At 57.2% G+C, this 19,005-nt stretch overlaps 2 protein-coding genes across 7 annotated transcripts; both read right to left on the reverse strand.

Moving 5' to 3' along the window:
* Positions 1 to 2,371: 2,371 nt before the first annotated feature.
* LOC129783788 (sperm acrosome membrane-associated protein 6-like) lies at positions 2,372 to 5,136 on the reverse strand. The gene is made up of 7 exons (XM_055795102.1): positions 4,878 to 5,136; positions 4,295 to 4,369; positions 3,892 to 3,960; positions 3,616 to 3,639; positions 3,452 to 3,529; positions 3,084 to 3,187; positions 2,372 to 2,581 (listed from the first exon to the last, which is right to left on the reverse strand). The coding sequence occupies exons 1-7, from the start codon at positions 5,134 to 5,136 to the stop codon at positions 2,372 to 2,374; spliced, it is 819 nt and encodes a 272-aa protein (XP_055651077.1).
* Positions 5,137 to 7,524: 2,388 nt separating this feature from the next.
* Positions 7,525 to 15,192, reverse strand: LOC129783728 (coiled-coil domain-containing protein 183-like). Of its 6 annotated transcripts, XM_055794441.1 has the most exons (11): positions 12,987 to 15,192; positions 12,493 to 12,614; positions 11,452 to 11,619; positions 11,220 to 11,324; positions 10,903 to 11,025; positions 10,380 to 10,508; positions 10,177 to 10,237; positions 9,994 to 10,094; positions 9,557 to 9,717; positions 9,031 to 9,190; positions 7,770 to 8,885 (listed from the first exon to the last, which is right to left on the reverse strand). In XM_055794441.1, the coding sequence occupies exons 3-11, from the start codon at positions 11,563 to 11,565 to the stop codon at positions 8,172 to 8,174; spliced, it is 1,668 nt and encodes a 555-aa protein (XP_055650416.1). In that variant the 5' UTR covers positions 11,566 to 11,619; positions 12,493 to 12,614; positions 12,987 to 15,192; the 3' UTR covers positions 7,770 to 8,171. The 6 variants fall into 6 exon arrangements, with proteins under 6 accessions (XP_055650419.1, XP_055650417.1, XP_055650416.1 ...); XM_055794444.1 differs by lacking the exons at positions 12,493 to 12,614; positions 12,987 to 15,192 and having other exon boundaries at positions 7,525 to 7,900; positions 8,417 to 8,510; positions 8,760 to 8,885; positions 11,220 to 11,618; XM_055794442.1 differs by lacking the exons at positions 12,493 to 12,614; positions 12,987 to 15,192 and having other exon boundaries at positions 7,525 to 7,900; positions 8,417 to 8,885; positions 11,220 to 11,618.
* Positions 15,193 to 19,005: the final 3,813 nt, after the last annotated feature.

Raw genomic sequence — 19,005 nt, forward strand, 5'->3', positions numbered from 1 at the left:
GAGCGCTGTGAAAGAGAGAAGGGATGGATGGTTTGCACAAAGGCGCGTGGATGGGCAGATTTTCCATGATTTCCGGCCAACAGTGCCATGCCTGCAGCTGCGCTGCCCCAGGGTGCCAGCGGTGCAGCGAGAGCCGAGAGCCGGGGGTGCATCAATCTCACCATCAGCTGGTGGCCTGCTGCAGCAAGAGCAGAGATGCCCAGTCAGCAGGACGGGTGGTACTGTGCAGCTGTTTTGCTTCCTAATGACATCTCTTTCAGCTGAGTTCCTTCAAAGCCTGGGTGCGTTGGACGTGGGCAGAGTGGCCCAGCGCTGGCCACCCATGCTCCCTGCTTGGCTCCCTGCTTGGCAGAGTATGTTCAGATCTTTGCTGCATGGCTGGGCAGCTGCTCGCAGCGCAGGACTCCCTGACCCAGAGCCCAGCACAGCCCCCCTGGTGTGCTGGGCATGTGGGAACAGCACAGGGACAGGAGATGGATGGGTGTCATTAGAGCGTGGTTTTCAATTGCAGAAGAGCCTGTCTACAGCCGTAGACGCGCTCTCAGTTCTGGGAAGCTCCATTAGATGCATTCTTTGGCACGTTCACCTATTTCTGGAGCTTCCTTTGAAAAACACAAGTTGAAAAACACAAGAAAAACACAGCTGGAGTGTCCACCCAGGTGGCAGAAGCATTTTACCAGTAGCTTTGGACTGAATACGCCGATGGGATAGGGGCATACTCTGTGTGTACTGCAGTTGTCGCCTGTTTTGTCATGTTTTTCTGGTAGTTGTTTTTTCTAACATAAGTCCAGATATGTTTAAAGGCAACATAGAGCACTGAAGATACTGTGATCACAGTCTAAGGGTTTTAGAGTAGTTTTTTTTCTAAAATCTCTTCTTCAAGGAATCATATAGCATTCTTCTTCCACTGTTTGATCATTTTGTTACAGACATAATGACTGAAAAATCTGTAGCAGCAGTTTATTCAAATTACCAAATTGAGTCAACTGGGTTATACAGTGGTATAAAAGTAAATATGTGACAAAATGGTTTCAGGCAAAAAAAAATACCAGAGGAGAAAGTAACTTGGCATTTGTAATGGCCATGACATATAAAGGTGTAGTAATACATCAGTATCAAAAGAAAGCTTTCCTACAGGTAGCAGACTGACCTTCCCTTAGTGCTGGCTGTTGAAATGCAGGGTCAGGGGTTTTGGGACTGTATTTTGGACTGCTTGTGCACTGCCTGTTACCCAGTTTTTCTGTACACCAGCCCACAGATTTCTGTGTGCAAGCCCAAAACACCCAGATCTCTATCTCCAGCGTAATACACATTTTTAGAACTCTTTGGTTCTGCTTTTAGACTGTCCTTATTTGCACATGCCATCCCCAATACAAGAAAGCAATTGTGGAAATGTTGGTCCTTAGGGATGGATCCACGTGTCAAGCTCCCCTAGGGTGATCCCGGGCATGCGGAATCCTCTGAGGGACCTTGTTGTCCAGGTCTGTCAGATGTCTGGGGGTCACTGCGGTTTGTGAGTCTCCAGCATTGACAGGTGGCCCTGGAAGGCAGAAGGGGGAATAGAGAAAGGGTGGGGATGGGACAGGGGGGAGGAGACCCTGTATCTCCATCTGAGGAGAGGGGGATCATGAGGAATCTGGGGGGCCCAAGGGGCAATTTGGTGGTCCTGGGGGCAACTGGTGGGTCTAAGGGTGAAAGTATGGGACCACGGGGTCAACTGACTGTAACTGGGGCGCCTAAGGGATAGTGGGTGTTCTGGGGACAAGGGGGAATGGCAGGGTCTCAGGGATAATTAGGGAGTCTGGGGGCAGCAGGGAAGCCTGAAGTGGTGCTGGGTGCAAGGGAGGTGTCCTGGAACGGGTCAGAGGACAGTGGGAGTCCCAGGGGGACATAGTCCATGGCTTGCAGTCTATCGGGATTTTGGTTAAGGTTTACCAGGTCAGGAGGACTCACACCAGCAGCAGCACGAGCGCCATGGAGCCAAGTGCCAGCCCCAGCAATACCATGTGGCGCAGGCGGGTCTTGCTGTGGGGCCAATGTAGCACAGCTCTGAACCGAGCCTGGAGTCTGTGCTCGTCCTCCACACTTCCCTCTGATACTGTAGAGACACAGACACCTCGGGTCATGGGGCACTGCTTCCCAGGGACCAGGTGTCCTTTTGTAGGACCTGCTCCCGCCACAGACCTCACTGCCCTCTGGGACCCAGGCATCTGGGGGTCCCTGCTCCACCCCATGTGCCCCACTGTCCCCAGAGAAGCCAGGCATCAGGGAACACCTGCTCCACTACACCTGTCCACCATGGACCCAGGTGTACTGGCACCCTACTCACACCCCATGCACCCCCCGCCCATGGGCCCAGGTGTCTGGGGTGCTACTTCACCCCACACTGCTCACTGCCCCCAGGGGTACTCAGGTGTCTGGGCGCACCGTTGAGGTAGAAGTACTTGCGGACCAATGGCTCATAAACCTCCCCCAGGGAACAGGCGATGGTTCCTGGAATGGGGTCATGGATGATCAGAATGCGAGATCCCTCTGTGCTTCCCTGCAGCTCCTCAAACAGTGTCAGGTCCTGTGTGTACAGCTGGGGAAGGGGGGGAACACATCAAGGCAGCCTGGTCCACCAGGTACATGAAACAATATACATGTGCATGCAAAGGCACACGTGTCCTGCACATGCTTGTCATGTCCCACGTGATGAAGCATGCTTCTTGTACCCTTTACTCATGCATGTGCATGCACCTTATGTCCCACGTGCTCCTTGTGCTCTTTGTATGCACAGAGGGATGCACAAGCAGAGCAAAAGCCACTTCCTTGCCACACGTGTGCACACAAGTACACATGAATCTGCAAACACAAGTGACCTGCCTCTTGCTTGTGTGCACCTTTCACATGGGTCAGCACTTGCTTGCATCCTGTGCATGCTTACACACGTGCTACTTATATCTGCTGTATAAGCCATACCTGTATCTATGGATTGTCCTTATGGCAAGCGCACAACTGTGTGCATGCAGGCCTTGCTACCCAGGCCCAGTCCTCTCTTGAATGTCTGTGTACACCCTTGCACAAGCATATATGCAACTCACGTCCTTGGCAAACATCCAGGTAACGGGCAGGCCAGGGAGGGTGGCAAAGGGCACAGAGCAGTGCAGTGTGACGGTTTCATCTGTTTGGGCCCGCAGGACCTGCACTGGGAGCATTGAGAAGCATGTGAGTTCACATCTACTCATGCACTTACAGGAATGAATGTGCTCCTGTGTGACTACAAGTGCTCACGTGCTCGCAGTAGAGGTGCACAGGCATGCACCTCAGCACACTGCTGTGCGTTCATGGTGGGCCCAGCAGGCATGGCCACACATGAGGAATGGCAGTTGCCCCCAGAGACCTGGAGGCACCCAGCGCCGGGGTGGGACTTAGACCAGCCTGGATGCCTGGGTCTACCATGTCCCCATACCTGGGCAATCCAGGGGAAACTGGCAGTCCACGAGGCGGCAGGTAGCACACTGGAAGACGCGAGCAGCTGGCTGGTATCCTAGGATGGAGAGACTTGCTGGTCCCATGGGGATGGGAGATGTATGAGGCGACAGAGGGTGGCAAGACAGAGAGACGGGCACTCACCACAAGGCGGGACACAGGCTGGAGCTGGTGGAGAGGAAGCAGCATTAGACTGGGGATCACTGGGGATCCGCATCCCTGTGATGAGCTGTTTGGGCTCGTCCCTTGTCCAGCCCAGATGGGATCCCCAGGGGTTTCTTCAGGATGGGGGTGCCCAAGGTGGGGGTCCCTGGGGTGTAGATGTCCATGGTGGGGGGGTCTGTGACAGTCCCTTTAGTGGGGGTCCTGGAGAATTTCCAGAGTGGGAGTCTTGGGTGGGCGTCCCCACTGGCCCCATACCTTTCTCCAGATGGCTCAGCTTCGCCCAGATTACGTTGACGGCTGCCTGTAGAGACACCTCAAAGGGCTCTGTCCAGCAGGCCAGGTAGACAATGTAACCTCCCTCTGATCCCCAGAATCCCTCCTCAGACCCCACAGATCCTCTGTACTTGCCTCAACCCCATATGTCCCTACTGGAGTTCCATATATCCCCAAATACCCCCCCAACACCCCGCCCCTCCCCCCAGAAGCTGTATACCTTGAAGCCCACATACCCTCAGGATTCCCCAGCTATCCCCTTACAGCCCCAGACCTCCATATCGTCTTGTATTTCACCACACCCCCCATTCAAGGCCTCCGTGTCCTGTCCCCCATGACCCATGTCCTGACCCTACCCCTCACATGTCCCACATCCCCTGCTCACTCGTCTTGCTCTGCTTCTCCAGAAAATGCAGGGCATCCATGACGATCTCCCGAAGTACATCACGCTGCCCCGACCCTGCGACCAGTACAGGTGTGCTGAGACCAGTACAGGGTTGGGATTGGAGGTTCAGGGATGGGAGGGTCCAGTAAGGGCTGGGAGTTCCTGGGGGTTCCTGCAGTCCTGATCAGGGTTTAGGGATACTGGGGAAGGGTCAGATATTCTTGGGGATTCCTGAGGTCCTAGGTAGGGCCAGGGTGTCCTCAGTGTCCCTGTTCTGGTTTGGGTGATTCTCAGGGTCCTAGGCAGGGTTGGGGTTCCCAGAGGTCCCTGAGGTCCAGGTCAGGACTAGGGAGACATTGGCATTGTTGGGAGTCGTAGGGTGCCTGTCTGGGGTGGGTCCCTGGGGTTTCTGTTTAGGAAAGGGGTCTTCAACTGCCAGGGATCCCGTGTCAGTATGAGGGCATCGGTTGAAGTGGGAAACCCCAGACGGCTCTGGGATCCTGTTCAGAGTGGTGGTCCCCCTTGGGCTGGAGGTCCCTGGTGGGATGGAGGTGCCGGTCAGGATGGGGAACCCATGACGCACCCACAGTGACAGAGGAAAGTGGCTCAGCAGCCTGGGCAAGGGCCTCAAGGCAGCGTTGATGTCGAGGGTCCTTGAGGGGGGCCCCAGTAATGTCATGGCAGAGCTGTTCGCGCTGACTGGGAGGCCCAAAGCAGAGCAGGCAGGAGTGCACCGCAGGGAGCCAGGATGCCAGGGCCACCCACTGCCGCAAGGCAAGCCCCCCTGCCTTGATGCCTGGGTTTCCAGGGAGCCAGGGAGCCAGCACCCACCACCACCCCATGGCCACAAAGTACAGCACCCAAATGCTTGGGTCCCCAGGGAACTGCAGGGTTCCCAGGTGGAGCCCAGGCGCCTGGATACCCAGGAGACAGTGGGGTTCCCAGGTGGAGCCCAGGCGCCTGGATACCCAGGAGACAGTGGGGTTCCCAGGTGGAGCCCAGGCGCCTGGATACCCAGGAGACAGTGGGGTTCCCAGGTGGAGCCCAGGCGCCTGGATACCCAGGAGACAGTGGGGTTCCCAGGTGGAGCCCAGGCGCCTGGATACCCAGGAGACAGTGGGGTTCCCAGGTGGAGCCCAGGCGCCTGGATACCCAGGAGACAGTGGGGTTCCCAGGTGGAGCCCAGGCGCCTGGATACCCAGGAGACAGCGGGGTTCCTATGTAGGTCCCAGATACCTGGGTCCCCCCTTGAGAGGAGTGGGGATACCTAGACATATGAGTCCCCTGGGGTGTGTCGGCTGGAGAATGGGCTCCCAGACCCTCATTTTGGTCTCCCCAGATTTTCTGCCTTCAGTCCCTGCCAGTCACTTTACTTGGTGACCCAAAATCCCCTCTGTTTTGATGTCCAATTCCTTGCCTTTGTCCCTATGACCCTGTCCTGTCAGCACCCCCAGTCCAGTCTCTTGCAGAGAGGAACTATGCAAGGCTTCTCCTTTTCATTCCTCCATGTCCCACCTCATTAACACCTCCTTGCTCTTCCACCCAGGTGAGCCAGCCCGATCCACGGTAGAGCGGCAGATCTTGCTGCACAAGGGGGTTTCCTAAGGCAGGAAAATGCCAGGGCAGCGGAGACACCCACTGAGAGCTGACAGCTCTCATGAAAGATGCTTTCAAGGTCTAGGCATTGCCAGAGCAACCGCAGCCACCCCACCCCCATAAAAAGCAGCCTATGGAGCACTAGTGGCCAGGAGCACTGCCAGCAGAGCAGGCCAACTGTGTGGTGATCAGCCAGGGTGTGCGCAGCAGTTTGCATGGCAGTTTGCGCAGGAAGGGCGTCATCATCCTACCAGCAAAAGAAGCGAGTTCAGTGGTGGTCATCACTCTCCCAGGAGGAGCTTGGCTATGGTATCCACCTGGAAGAAAGCTCTGTACTCTGCACTCACCAGGATGGATGTGGCAACCCAGAGAGAGCTCCGGTGAAAACATGCAGGCATCCAGGCCTCGGGCTGCAGGGCATGCAAGTGCCTTTCATGGATGGCAGTGGTGAGAAGAGCTCTGTGGGGTGTGGACAAGTGGATGGTCTGCTCAGCCTGGTGGCAGAGCTACAAGAGGAAGTAGAAAGTTCAAGGAGCATTGAGAAGTCTGAGGAAAGCATAGACTGGTGGAACCATGCTCTGCCCTCCATGAGACAGAAACAGGAACAGCCACCAGAAGAAAATCAAGATCAAGGGGATCCTGTATCCTCCCTCTGCTAGGCTGAAGGTGGTGGTTTAAAGGGTAGGAGTGAATGGAGGCAAGTCCATGCTCGGGGTGGCAGGCAAACTCTCCTTGGCCACCTCGTCTTCCCAGGTGACTCTGTACAACAGGTATGAGGCTCTGGATGTAGACGGCCAGTCGATGGATGATGTGGATGACAGTCCATCTACACCAGAGGTATTGCCAAGGTCAGAACGGAAAGAGCCCTTCCTTCCCCCTAGGGATGATGTTACAAGTGCTGTTGGCATGAAGTACAGGGACCAAGCAGAGAGGACAGTGAAAGCCTGGTCTGGTGTTGATGTCCCCCGGCTGAAGGGGACGAGGTGCCACTCTCCCGCGTGGGTCTCCCTGTCAGTGCTGGCTGTACTTGGGGAAACAGCACCATCCCTTTGCAGCCATGTTTTAGGAGTGCCTTTGCAGCGAAGGCACCGTGGAGCCCACGGCTGGGTGTCCGTGAGCAGTCAGCAGGGCTGGGGATCCTGTCCGGGAGCCACAGGCTCGCTGTGGCATCCTCTGCTGTCCTGGGTCATGCTGGGTTAGACCTTACCTGCAGGCACTGCCCCGCAGCCCAGAGGTAGCGCCCGACGTGTGCTCTGAGGTCAGGGTTATCAGTACGAGTTGCACAACGTGTGTGCGGGGGCCAGGGGAGGGCAGAAGCTGGAAGGGTCCCCAGCCGGGTCAGGTCAGGCAGCCCCAGACTGGGGGCTCCAGCTCAGACTTGGCTCTCCCTTCCCGAGGCAGGGTCTGCCCTTGTGCTCCCACGCATGCACATGAAGACCCCCACCCTGAGGTCCAATGCCTGGACAGGTCTCAGCCCCTGCCCCACATTTCCCCAGAGCTGCCTTGGACAGGCAACAGCCCTTTGAGGTCCCACAGTGGTCTGGGGCTGCAGAGGTCCCGCGAAGGCGATTGCCCCACAGGAGCAAGCGGGAGAGAGCCACCCTGACCCCAGCTTTGCTTTGGCCACGAAAGCGGTTCCCCCCCCGGTCCATCCCCACCTCTGCAGAGAGCGCAACGGGGTGAGGGGCGGCGGGGATGGGGGTGCTTCCAAAGCCAGCTCAGCACCCAGGCGTCCCAGGTGCCAGAAGTGACCCCCCCCATTCCAGGTGTACCACAGGCCTGTGAGGAGTGCAAAACATCTACTTTATTAAAGCTGCCGGCCAAAGAGCACAGCGGGTGGCTCTAGGGCATGCCCAGCACAGCGGGTGGCTGTGGGGCATGCAAAGGTCTGCTGGAGAAACTGCTACTTCTTGCCACGCTGCTTGCTTTTCATCAGGAGCAGCCCCTGCTTCTTGATGCCCTCCCGGGTGAGGACAAGGCCACAGGATTCGTCATCAGAATCCAAGGACTCTGAGGAGAGAGTGGAGAGGAGTGGGCTGTGGAGGCTCTGTGCGCTCGTGTCCCTGGGCAGAGCCGGCACCTTTTGCAGGGCTGGTGGCATCCCAGAGAGCCCTCGTGCGGAGCCCTGAGGCACAGGCACTGCCGACTGGCTCTGCCAGCCCCGCATCCCAGGGGGACCTGCAGAGCCTGGGGTTGCCACCGCTGTGGCCCCTCTTCAACACTGCTGGCGCTTCCCAGAAAGGCCTGGAGCCAGGGGGTGGTGGGTACAGCTCCCGCTTTGTTAAAAACACAGTAGAGAGCTGCCAAAAGCTCGTGGTCTCCCCCAAGAACATCCAACAGGAGGAGGCCACAACCAGGTGATTTTGAAGCCAAGGCTCTCCCTCCTTGTCCCACAGCACCTGGGACAAGCAGCTCGTGGGTTGGGCTCTGCTGGGACAGTGGAAGACAGGCAAGGATGCCCAGGAATCCCCACGGGCAGGGGCTGGGATGGTTGCTGTGGCACGTGTCCTCGCTGTGCTCTCCTACCTTGGCCGCTGCCTGCGTCCTCCAAGGAAACCCTCAGGTTCTGTGGGTGATCCGCAGTGGTGTTCTCTAGTAAATTACGGACCTCGGCAAAAATCTGTGGAAGACACTCTGGGTTACTTGCTGAAGGGGAGGTGGGTGTTCCAAGCCAAGGGCTGCCCCACCTCGAGGTCCCCGCGCGGGGCACACCCTGCAGTGCCCCGTGCCACCGGGGGCTGAGCTGCTCCATGGCTCTCCCCTGGCGCCACCTCCATCCTGCCAGCTGGGAGGACGCTTGGGATGGGCCGTATGGGAAAGCCCCGTGCGGGTGCCCAAAGGCCACAGCAGGGATGGAGCCCCCGCGCACCTTGTTGTCCTTGTTGGGGCTGCGCCAGTCGTGGGGCAGGCTGGCCACCCGCTGCACCAGGTAGCGCAGCTTCTGCTCACAGTGCTGCAGCTTCTCCTCCACCGCCATGGCCTTGACGGGATCCTCCTGGAGTCAGAGAGAGAACAACCACCTTGGTGGGGAAAACGAGCCACGGGGGGGGGACAGTGGCTGCGCCAAGCGTTTCCATGCCGTGCTGCTGCACCACCGGGCAGTGGCCGGGGCCAAGCTCACGCCAGCCCCATGTGGGTACCTGGCCGGGCACGGCGATGCCCTGCAGGCGGACGAAAAGGCTGTCGATGTCCTCTTCACATTTCAGCAGAACATCCTTGCTCCTCATCATCTGGGCCCGCATATCCTCCAGCCGAGCCTCTTGGCACTGCAGTTTCAGCCGCAGCTCCTCCTCCAGCACCCTGGAGCCAAGCACATTCACATCCATACAAGTGCACAGGGGGGGCAGGAACACCCTAGAGCTGTTGCAAAAGCTGCTCAGGTTGCCAATGCAGAGCAGAGGTGCTGCCTGCAACCCAGCTCCACGCTGCTGGTACCACTTCCCACGCCAGGCCAGAAGCGGGGGTCCTCCTGCCGCCGCAGCGGGAGCTTTGGGTGCTCTGCCAGGCCCAGAGCTGGGGGAGCCCCCTGCTCAGAAAACCTGGCGGCACAGGAGGGGTGGGCGGCTGCAGTGGGACGTGGGAAGGGGTGCCCTGCTGTGTCGGGACACCTGGCACACACGTGTCCCCCCCGCCAAGGGCCGTGGCCCGGTGGACACGACTGCACACCTGCTTGTGTTGGAGGGCTGGTGAAACTTCAGCTTAGCTAGGTTCAGCTCCAGCTCGTGCAGCCTCTCCGCCAGTGCCCGCTTCTTCTCCTCGCCCTCCTTGATGCACTGCTCCAGGTCCGCCGAGGACTTCTGCTGTTCCAGGAGCCTGCCGGGTATGTCCTGGCCGGGGGAGAGCACGAGGACTCAGCCCCCGGTGCTCCTGCAGGGTACAGGACCCGGGCCGTGGCCTCGGGGAGCCGTGTGCACCATGGACGGCTGCAAGCTCATGTCACGGAGAAGTGTGGTGCCATCCCTGCCCGCCCCAGAGGGCCTCTGGGGGTCTCCCGAGGCAGAGGAGGGCAGAGAAGCCCACAATGAAACAAGGCAAGCAGAGGGCTCTCAGCTCCCCGGGCCCTGAGCAGCCGTGGGTTTTGCCAGAGGGGGGGGTCACGTTACCCAGATCCTGGAGCACTGCAGCGCAGCCTTGGCCTGCTGCATCTTCTGCGTGACCCTGGCCTCGTGCTCCATCTGGGACCTGACGGCCTCCAGACTGGTGCCTGGGGTGGGAGGGAAGCGTCAGGGAAGGATGCCTGCGGCTGTGCCCGCGTCCCACCCCCCTGCACCCTGCCAGGCACTCACCCACGAGCTGGTCCTGTGAGGCCGGGGTCGGGGAGTCCACGGTGAGCTCGTGCCTCTCCTGCTGCAAGGATGTGCATTGTCACCCCCCCACGCTGCTGACAGCCGGGGGGAGCTGGCCCTGCAGGCCCCCGACCCGTGGGGGGCCCGGCACCGATGCCTGCCGTCTGCCCACAGCCTGGCCTGTGCCAGGACCCCCAGCTCACCGCTCTCAGGTGTCTTTGGTACACGTCCTTCCGCCACCCTGTGTCTACAGAGACCTCCTGGGTGGCCCGGGAGCGGTACATGCGCGCTCTCTCCGCAAGGATCCGGCTGCGCGTCCTGTTTGCGTCCTCCTGGAGCGTGTCAGAGAAGGGAGAAGTGGCTGTCAGAGCTGGAACGGACCTTTGGCAGCCAGCTGAACTTGTGGGATGGCCAGGGTCAGCAATGACCAGCCCCGCCGCCAAGTAGACAGGCTGGGAAGGATAGTGGGCAAGGAGGGCTGGCGGGTGGAGCGTGCTGCCTTCGCCGTAGCTGGGGCTTCGGGCAGGCTGTCCCCAGCCCCAGGGCAGCGCGGCCCAAGAGCGACACCCGGGAGGAGCTATGGAGCCATCGGGGTGCTGTGGGCAAGCCCAGCTCCGGCTCTTTTGCTCTTGGTTGAAGGCACACTCAGCAGCTCCGGGGCACATGGTGCCGTCGGTGGGCTCTGGAGGGTGGAAAAGGGCCCCGAGGTGCCCCTGGCCATCTCACCTTGGCTCTGTCAGCGGCTTTGCAGGCCTCCAAGGCCATGAGATCCATGTCCTGGAGCTCCCTACCATACAGCTCGGCCATCTTGCACAGGAGGTCCAGGTGCGGAGGCAGGTGGGCCAGCTCCTGGGACACAGGGAGCCACAGCACGTCACCCCAGTGAGCCCCAGGGGTCCCCCGTGCTGTGACAGCAGATGGAGGGGAGCAGGAGGACCTCTTTGATCTGGGAGGGGGGCGTCCCACCAGCGTTGCCCCTGGGGCACCTCCTTGTCTCTGCTGGGGGAGCAGGTGGCACGATGGCACGGTGGGGAGGAGCTCACCTTCCTCAGGACATCCCGCACCGCCAGGTACAGGGCAGTCACCTTCTGTCCAGTGTGGACTTTGAGGAGCACCTTCTCAATGTTTTTCTCCAGCTGGCAAATGGCCTGGGGCAGAGGTGGGGGGGTACAGGGGGTGACCCCGCATGCCGAGCCCAGAGGCCAGCCGGGGGGTGCAGGGGCTGGATTAGAGCCCTCTGCAGGTGCTGCCAGCCCAGGAGGGGGTCCCAGGTACCTGCGCCTGTGCCTGCTGCTGCTTGTCAGGCATCGCAGCATCCTGCAGCTGCTGCAGCCGCCTCTGCAGCTCCTCCCGCACTTGTCTCCGCTGCCTCACCTGGTGCAGCAGCATGTTGCAGGTGTTCACCCGTTCATAGATGTCGGCCTGGAGCTTCTCCTGGGCCACCTGGATGGGCATGCGAGCATTCAGCAGGCTGGAGGCAGAACTTGCTGGGCGCCCGCGGCACAAGGGGGTCCTGCCTGCAAAACTGCCCCCAGGGTGGAGCTGGGGACACCGGACTTAGGGGTGCTGCCTAACTGAGACCCAGGGCTGGGCGTCAATCGAATCCATCAGTGCCCCAGCTGCGGGGGTGCCGGAGAGCAGCAGCAGCAGCAGCACCACCCCCCCGCACCCGCCTGCCGCTGGCCCTGCAAGAGGCCCCCGGGCAAAGGCAGCTCTGCGGGGCCAGGGTCTCTGTCACCGCAGCGGGGCTTATAACCGCGTTGTAACCTCGGGACGGGCAGTGAAGGGCAGGGCAGGGACAGCATCTCTCTCTCAGGGATGCGGCTGGAGCTGCAGGAACCCGGGCAGCCCTGGGCACACACAGGCTGGGACAGCCGGGAGCACTGCCGGGACAACAGATCTGCTCAGGGAGCTCAAGGAGGATCTGCACGGGTGGGTCCCGCAGTGGAAAGGGACCCGTGGGACCACACACAAACACCCCCCGTTGGACCACACCAGCCCTGGGGGGCTGTCCTTGTGCCGGCACCAGGTCACTCTACCACCCACCCTGTCCTTCTGAGCCTTCCCACAGCCCCAGCCCCCTGCAAGCAGCCCGGGCGCGCTGGGCCCTGTCTGGTTGGCCAAAGTGGCCCCCAAGGACTTTGGCGCTCTGCAGGTCTCAGAGACGCTGCGTCTGTTGTGCTGTGGGCACGAGAGGGGCAGAGAGAACAATCACCACCAGCCTGGGGCCAGTCCCAGCCTAGTGCTGCCCTGTGCCGCCCGCTCCCGACAGGGCCAGCGCCAGGCAGGGGTAGAGCAGGAGGGACCCGATGGTACCTGCTGGCTATGGCCCCGGGCACGGACGTCCTCCTGCACAGCCTCACACAGGCGGGGGAGCCGCTCTCTGGTCCCACTGCGCTTTTCCTCACGCGGCTGCGCGCAAAACTTCCCGCCTTGCTCTGGGGGACACAAAGGCGCTGTTGGTACCGTGCAGGACAACGCGGGGACCGAGAGCCACCCGCCCGCCCCAGGCCGTCCCCACAAGAAGCCCAAGGGGCAGCACCCTGCAAGGCGACGGCGGCACACAGCTCCTGGGCGCGCTGGCTGAGGTTTGCCTTGCGGCCCGGCATGGTGCCGCTGCTCCTGCCTCGGCCCTCCAGCCTGGCTGCGCACGTGGCAGCCGTCGTGGCTCTACTGCCCGGTGGAGACGTTGCCGGGCTGTTAGGACGTTGGCAGGCTGTGACACGGGCTGTGACATCACAGAGCTGAGCTCACTCCCTGCACTGGGGGAACTGTCACGGCGGCACCTCCCAGTGCCGCATGGCACACACCTCCTGCTCGGCCAGCGCCTCCTGCTCAGCCATCGCCACCCACGGCCCCCTCCTCTCCGCTTCTGCGGGCGACAGGCGAATGAACAACCAGTTACTGAGGCAGCCCAAGGCAGGGCGGGCAGCGCGGTCCCAGCGCCGTGGCTGCAGCAGTTGCAGCCCGCCCAGCTGGGGGACCCCTCCAAGCCCCACCAGACACGGGGCCAGGACACTTGCAGGGAAAACACGTGGGCACATGGACCCGAACAGCCCCCCGCGCTCTCTGGCAGCTGCCGGCTGGTTTCGCATGGCACCAGGAGCCCGTTCCTGCCTCGCCACGTGCCTTCGGCAACACGGAACAGCTACACAGGGAGTTCTGCTCCCGTTGCACCGGGCAAGAGCAGACCAGCTGCTGAGACTGGGCTTTGGTCTTGTCCTTCCCGCGCGTTCTGGCTCAGCTACAGACACGGCAAGGAATGCAAGCATGTACATTTATTCGTTGAGAAATAAAACCAAGCTCCCTCTACCAGAGAGGAGAATAACCCTCAATCTTTGATTTGCAGAAAAAGACTCCTTACAGAGGGAAACTGCCTTCCTAGCACCAAGCTTGTAGATCAGCTCTGATGAAGTTTCTGTAGCTCGAGATCTTTAATGTGCAGCCGTCCTATGGTGCTCTAGCTGCTGAACATAGGAAACAAAGAAATTAGAGGATTCTGAAATCAAGTGTTACCGACACAGGATCATCCCAGGCTCTTACTCAGCACCTCATGTGCAGACTGATGGATTGCATGTTAACGCCAATGGCCCGTGACAGGCTACACGCAGACATTATCATCTTCTGTGCTTCATAAAAATGCGCATGAAGAGATGGCCCTTTGAAAGACAAGCAGTGAAGGCTTTGTGCCCACAAGGAACCTGGCCAGTCTGTCTGTGCACGTAGAGATCTCCACGCTGAGGCGGGGCCCACGTGGCAAGTAGAGTCATTATGCCACTACACTGTCCTAGGCAGCATTTAAACATCACGGCAGGTTACCGGGGGGTGGCAAGAGAGAGCTTTTTAGAAGAACGGCTAAAATGCCTCAAGGATGTCCATTTCAGTGGCCCTCAGCAAAACTCAGACTCTCGAGTGGACGGCCCTTCCAAAATACTGCTCAAGAAACATGAGCCAGGCTTGTACAAGCTCGTGTCAACAGGCGCCTGCAGAAACCAGCTTCCAGGAGGAAGCCTTTGACTAAGGGTCTAGTCCCACAGGCCCCCTGCACCTCACACGTCAAACCTCTCCGCTTTCAGTTGTCTTCAGCCCTCCCTGCCTAAATTCTGGAGACTTCCCACGCTGTTCACGCTACAAAGGAAAAGGTCACGTCAGCAGCGCAAGCCAGAGCTCCCTTCAGTTCTCATGTAGCAGGCAGTCGGGCGCGCTAAAAGTGAACAGCCAATGATGAACACAGCACTCGTCTGGGAGAGACATCGAGGCGCTGGCTAGCCTGCAGCTCCTGACCTGCTGCCTGCTGTTAGCATGGGAAGGGGTACGTCACGCTGAAGGCTCCGTAAATCCCTGCTGGCTGAGCTTTCGGTCACCCAAGCACAGGGGCTTTGCCTGGTGGTTTGCATTTTCCGTCTCTCCTCCTCCACTTGCTGTGCTCTCTTCCCCTCTTCTTTGAAACACACCAGCTCCACTAAAAAGCATTTGTTGAACGCAGCTGAGACAAGAGCTCATGGAATCTGGAGCTGCCTGGAAATGCTGGGCAGGTATTAGAAAGCAGCATAAGCAGCGAGAGGAGAAAGGACAGCTGCCAGGATTTCTCTGTCTCGCACTAAAACGGGGCACAACCAAACTGCTCCTGCTGGGGAATGGCGGCCCAACAAAAGCCTGTCCAGCTCGATGGGCAGAGGCCACCCATGCCTGTCGGAGATTCTCACTGACGCCGTGGAATGAACAGCTGACAAGCACAGGCCACCCCTTCGGCCTACAGAAAGCATCGCCGTGGCCGGAGGCACCTCCTATACCATTCACAAAAATGATTTTATGTCTTTCTGTATCTCTAATACAGAAGCAGGCGATAACTGATTTTTCTTAAGGTAGCTAAATACATGTCACGAAGAAGTTATATGGAAGAGAAGGTTTTTAATAAGTCAGCGAGTACTCTTCTATCCGGCAAAGGAAATCTTTAAGAATGGTGTTTTAATTATCAAGCAGCCAATTGTAGAAGCCCAAGTCAGTGATCGTGCTGCTCAACAGCACAACTGTTCTTCCTCTCCACTGAAAGCAGGAGCAGTGCCCCGGCATGACACTGCAGTGCACAGATGTGTGAGGAGCCACTTCTTCTGTCCATTCAGATGGACAGTAAGGTCCAGGCCTAGTGTCAGAAAAAGGGTTGGACTTTTTCTGGGGTGTCTGAAGTCCCCATGGTCAGAGTTGCATGACAAAACTTGGAAGCCTGGGATACTTCAGGGATTATTCCAAGTGTGGGAACTTCCCTGCGGGAACTTTTGTCTTCTTAGGCCAAAGGGTGTTTGTCAGCTTTTCCTGAGCTATCTGTATGGGTGAAGGGGACTGAGAGGGAACAGTGCAGGCCCTGTTTGTCTACTCCCAAGGTTTCCAAAGAGCCCATCTTGCTTCTTTGAACCTCAGCCCTTGGCAGGGAACTAAGCACCATTGCCATTCTTTGCCAATTCATCCATCTGTCCCCCCAAGACATCTAATCTGACGTCTCATCTGTTTCAGGCGGTATGCGTTCCTGGACTTGGGACTTTTGCGGTTGTCAGAGAGCAAGTAGCCAGCAAGAAGGGTGTGGTGGTTGCAAAGAGACACGTGTTTCACCTTGCACACATGACTGTGCGGGATCATGACCTCCAATACGGTTGCACAGACATTCCTGGGAAGCAGACACACTGAGAGCGGTGCTTGCCCTTGAGCAGAATGGGCAGGCGAGCTCTGCTGTCCAGAGGTGACTGAGCAGAGTGCCAAAGTCATGCCGCAGTCCTGAGAAGAGCGTCAGTCAGCTCGACAAAACCAGCCTACTGCGAGGAGGACCCTGCCTAACCTATTCATTTCAAATATTCACCCGAGGACGATACAGCATAACAGCAAGCTCTTTTTGACCTGTGTTGTGAAATTGCTTGGAGGGGGGAATTACAGACCGAATATCATAACAGTGATCTAATATCATAACAAGGAATTCTTTTTGTGTTCCTCACGCTTCCCTGGTAGCCATGTGAAGGACACAACCAAAGTTCTGCTACCTGCTTTGGTGAGAAAAGTAGCTGTTTGCTTTCGCAGTCGTACAGAGCCAAAATGCTCCATGGATCCACCCAGGCAGAGCTCCCCTGGAGAAGTTGCCAGGAAGGACTTCTCTTGGTGGTTCTCATCCTATCCTCGTAGCCATGTGAAGGACACCACAGAAGTTCTGCTACCTGCTTTCTGGCGTGAGAAAAGTACACGCTCACTTTGGCACTCGTACAAAGCCAAAATGCTCCACGGAACCACCCAGGCACAGGTCCCCTGGAGAAGGTGCCGGTGTTGTAAAATTGCTTGGAGGGGGGAATGACAGATCTAAGACTATAACGACCCTATAGGGAAAAATGCAGTTGCCACTTTGGAGTGGTTGGCATGCACAGAACCTACATCACCACCGTTCCCTAAAGCCATACCAACTGCTATCCTAGAGCAGCGGAGGGTGGAGCGTGTTACTTACCCCCTGTTTAACTCAGTGTTTAATTTGCTTAATAATTTGGGGGGTTGTTACTTATCCCCTGTTTAATTCAATGCTTTATTTGCTCTAATAATCTGGGGGGTTGTTACTTATCCCCTGTTTAACTCAGTGCTTTATTTGCTTAATAATTTGGGGGGTTGTTACTTATCCCGTTTAATTCAATGCTTTATTTGCTTCGTAATTTGGGGGGTTGTTACTTATCCCCTGTTTAATTCAATGCTTTATTTGATTGATACTATCAGCGATACAGATTATGCAACCAGAAATAAGGAACGACTACAACGCAAAAAGCTATTATTAAGTTGGAAGCTAAGAGATGAATCAATGAGATAAACAAAAAGAAAAGGGGGGATTGTGCTAAACACAGTCGTGATTCATGTCAAAATAGAATATAGTGTGGTAATTGTTGTACCGTGTGTAAATCTAAAATAGTTTGTGGCCATTATAACCTGTGTCACAATTGTAATGAACAGGCGCGTGTGCTTCTCCTTTAAGACCCTGTAAAAGCTCCCCCTTCCCCTGAGGTAACCGCTCCTGAGAAAAGGCCGCGGGGGACAAAGAGCGCACGCGCCAGGGAAAAGCCGCCAAGGGAGACAAAGACCCGGAAACTCTCCAAAGGGCGCCAAAGAGGAGCCAATAGGAGGAGAAGGCGTACCCTAACGACCCAATGGAGAAAGAGCAGGGCGAACTTCCGGCGGGAAGTGATTGGTCACGGTGCTGCTATAAAAGACGCCGCTTTGGGGGCTCAGCCGTGCTTCCGGCGGGAAGTAGTCTGGTTGTTGGCGGCCGTGGGTTTTTTGGGTTTTTTTTTTGTGTTTTGGGTTTTTTTATTTTTTTTTTTTATTATTGTTTCTCAACCTGAATTTATGGGACCCGAAATGAAATTGTTTTAATTGTTATCGTTTATAATAGAGCGGAGCGGGTACACCGCGGGCAGGCTCCGCTGTGCTCCCTGCAGGATTGGGAGCTTGATGGTACCAGGCGGCCGATAAGCTGCACAGCGGCTGCAAAATATATGAGAAGGTGCCTGTTGCTGGGCCAAGGGCTGTGGTGGAGACCGTCTGCGACGTAGGGCCAGGGACTAGGCTTCTTTAGCACTTCAAAGAAAAGATAAGCTTTCTGACAAGGACATGCTAACTGCTGAAAGAAAACAAGCTGCTGAAGAGATAAAACTCAAGGATGCTCTGATAAAACAATTGTGGCAGTGGGAGATCGTGACCTCCTACTCGAGGGGCAGGAGAGTTCTCCCTGCTCCGTAGCTGGTACAAGTGCGTGCCTCTGCAACAGCACCTCTGCTTTAACCCTTTCGTACCCTGAATGCAAATCTGCTCCTTGCTGCTTTAAGTCTCTGTCCTTGCCTATGGTGCCTTTGCCGGCCAAGCCGCAGCTCCCAGCGGGTGTGGGGCTTTGTACAAACTCGCCCCAAGGCTTTGACCCTTCCCTGGGGTCCTTGACTCCCCCGCCTCGGGTCCTACATTAGTGCGAGTGTTCCGCGCTTCACCCCGGTTGCTCCACAGGCGGAGCCGCGACCTGAGGCTCGCTCAGCAATCGTGTATTTAACACAAAAAATTCAACAAGAGCGTCTTTCTAGTTTAGGTCTCAGTTTTTCCCTATCCTTTTCTAGCACCAAAATCAAAGTATCAGGTGGTGCTATATTAGTCGCGCACTCCTCCTGCTACTCTGTATGGCTTCTCAAAGTGGAAAACATATCTGCACATGTTACTTCATCCCATTTTCCCTGTCATCTTAAAAACGACATGAATTATAGCAAGGGGTTGCAATTTCCTGATCTTCTAAGATATATAAAGGCCACCATTGATGATATTTTTATTGAGACTCCCACCTGGCGGTCCTCCTATATTCTTCCAATGAGCCAAAATACAAACCAAAGGGCTCTTTTTTTACTGTTTCCCCACTCTGTTCACTTTCCATTTCCACTTTATGCAAGTTACAGGCTTCAGGGCTCGCTTCGTAGCTGAGCTGCGTCTCAGTTGCACAGAACACTCACACGAAAGGGCCCGTTACACACTCGCTCACTCTGCTCGCTCAGGTAGACAGCAACAATACCATTTTATAATGGAAATGCCGAACTCAAACACTGTTACGCCATTCCAGAATGTCAAATATAAACAAGAGGGCTCAAATAATGCACAGGACCAAATTTTACAACAGATGGCAAAATGGTCAAAACACATTCTTGAAGAAAACCCAAACCCCCGCCACTCCGGAGAAAACCTGTTACCCCTCGAGAGACCCCTTCCCGCTACCGCAGCGAAGAGAGCACCCAAATTCCCACCCCCAGCCTTTCCAGGGGCGAGCACCAGCGCTCT

Source organism: Falco peregrinus, chromosome 2 (genome assembly GCF_023634155.1).
Source record: "Falco peregrinus isolate bFalPer1 chromosome 2, bFalPer1.pri, whole genome shotgun sequence".
Taxonomy (NCBI): Eukaryota; Metazoa; Chordata; class Aves; order Falconiformes; family Falconidae; genus Falco; species Falco peregrinus.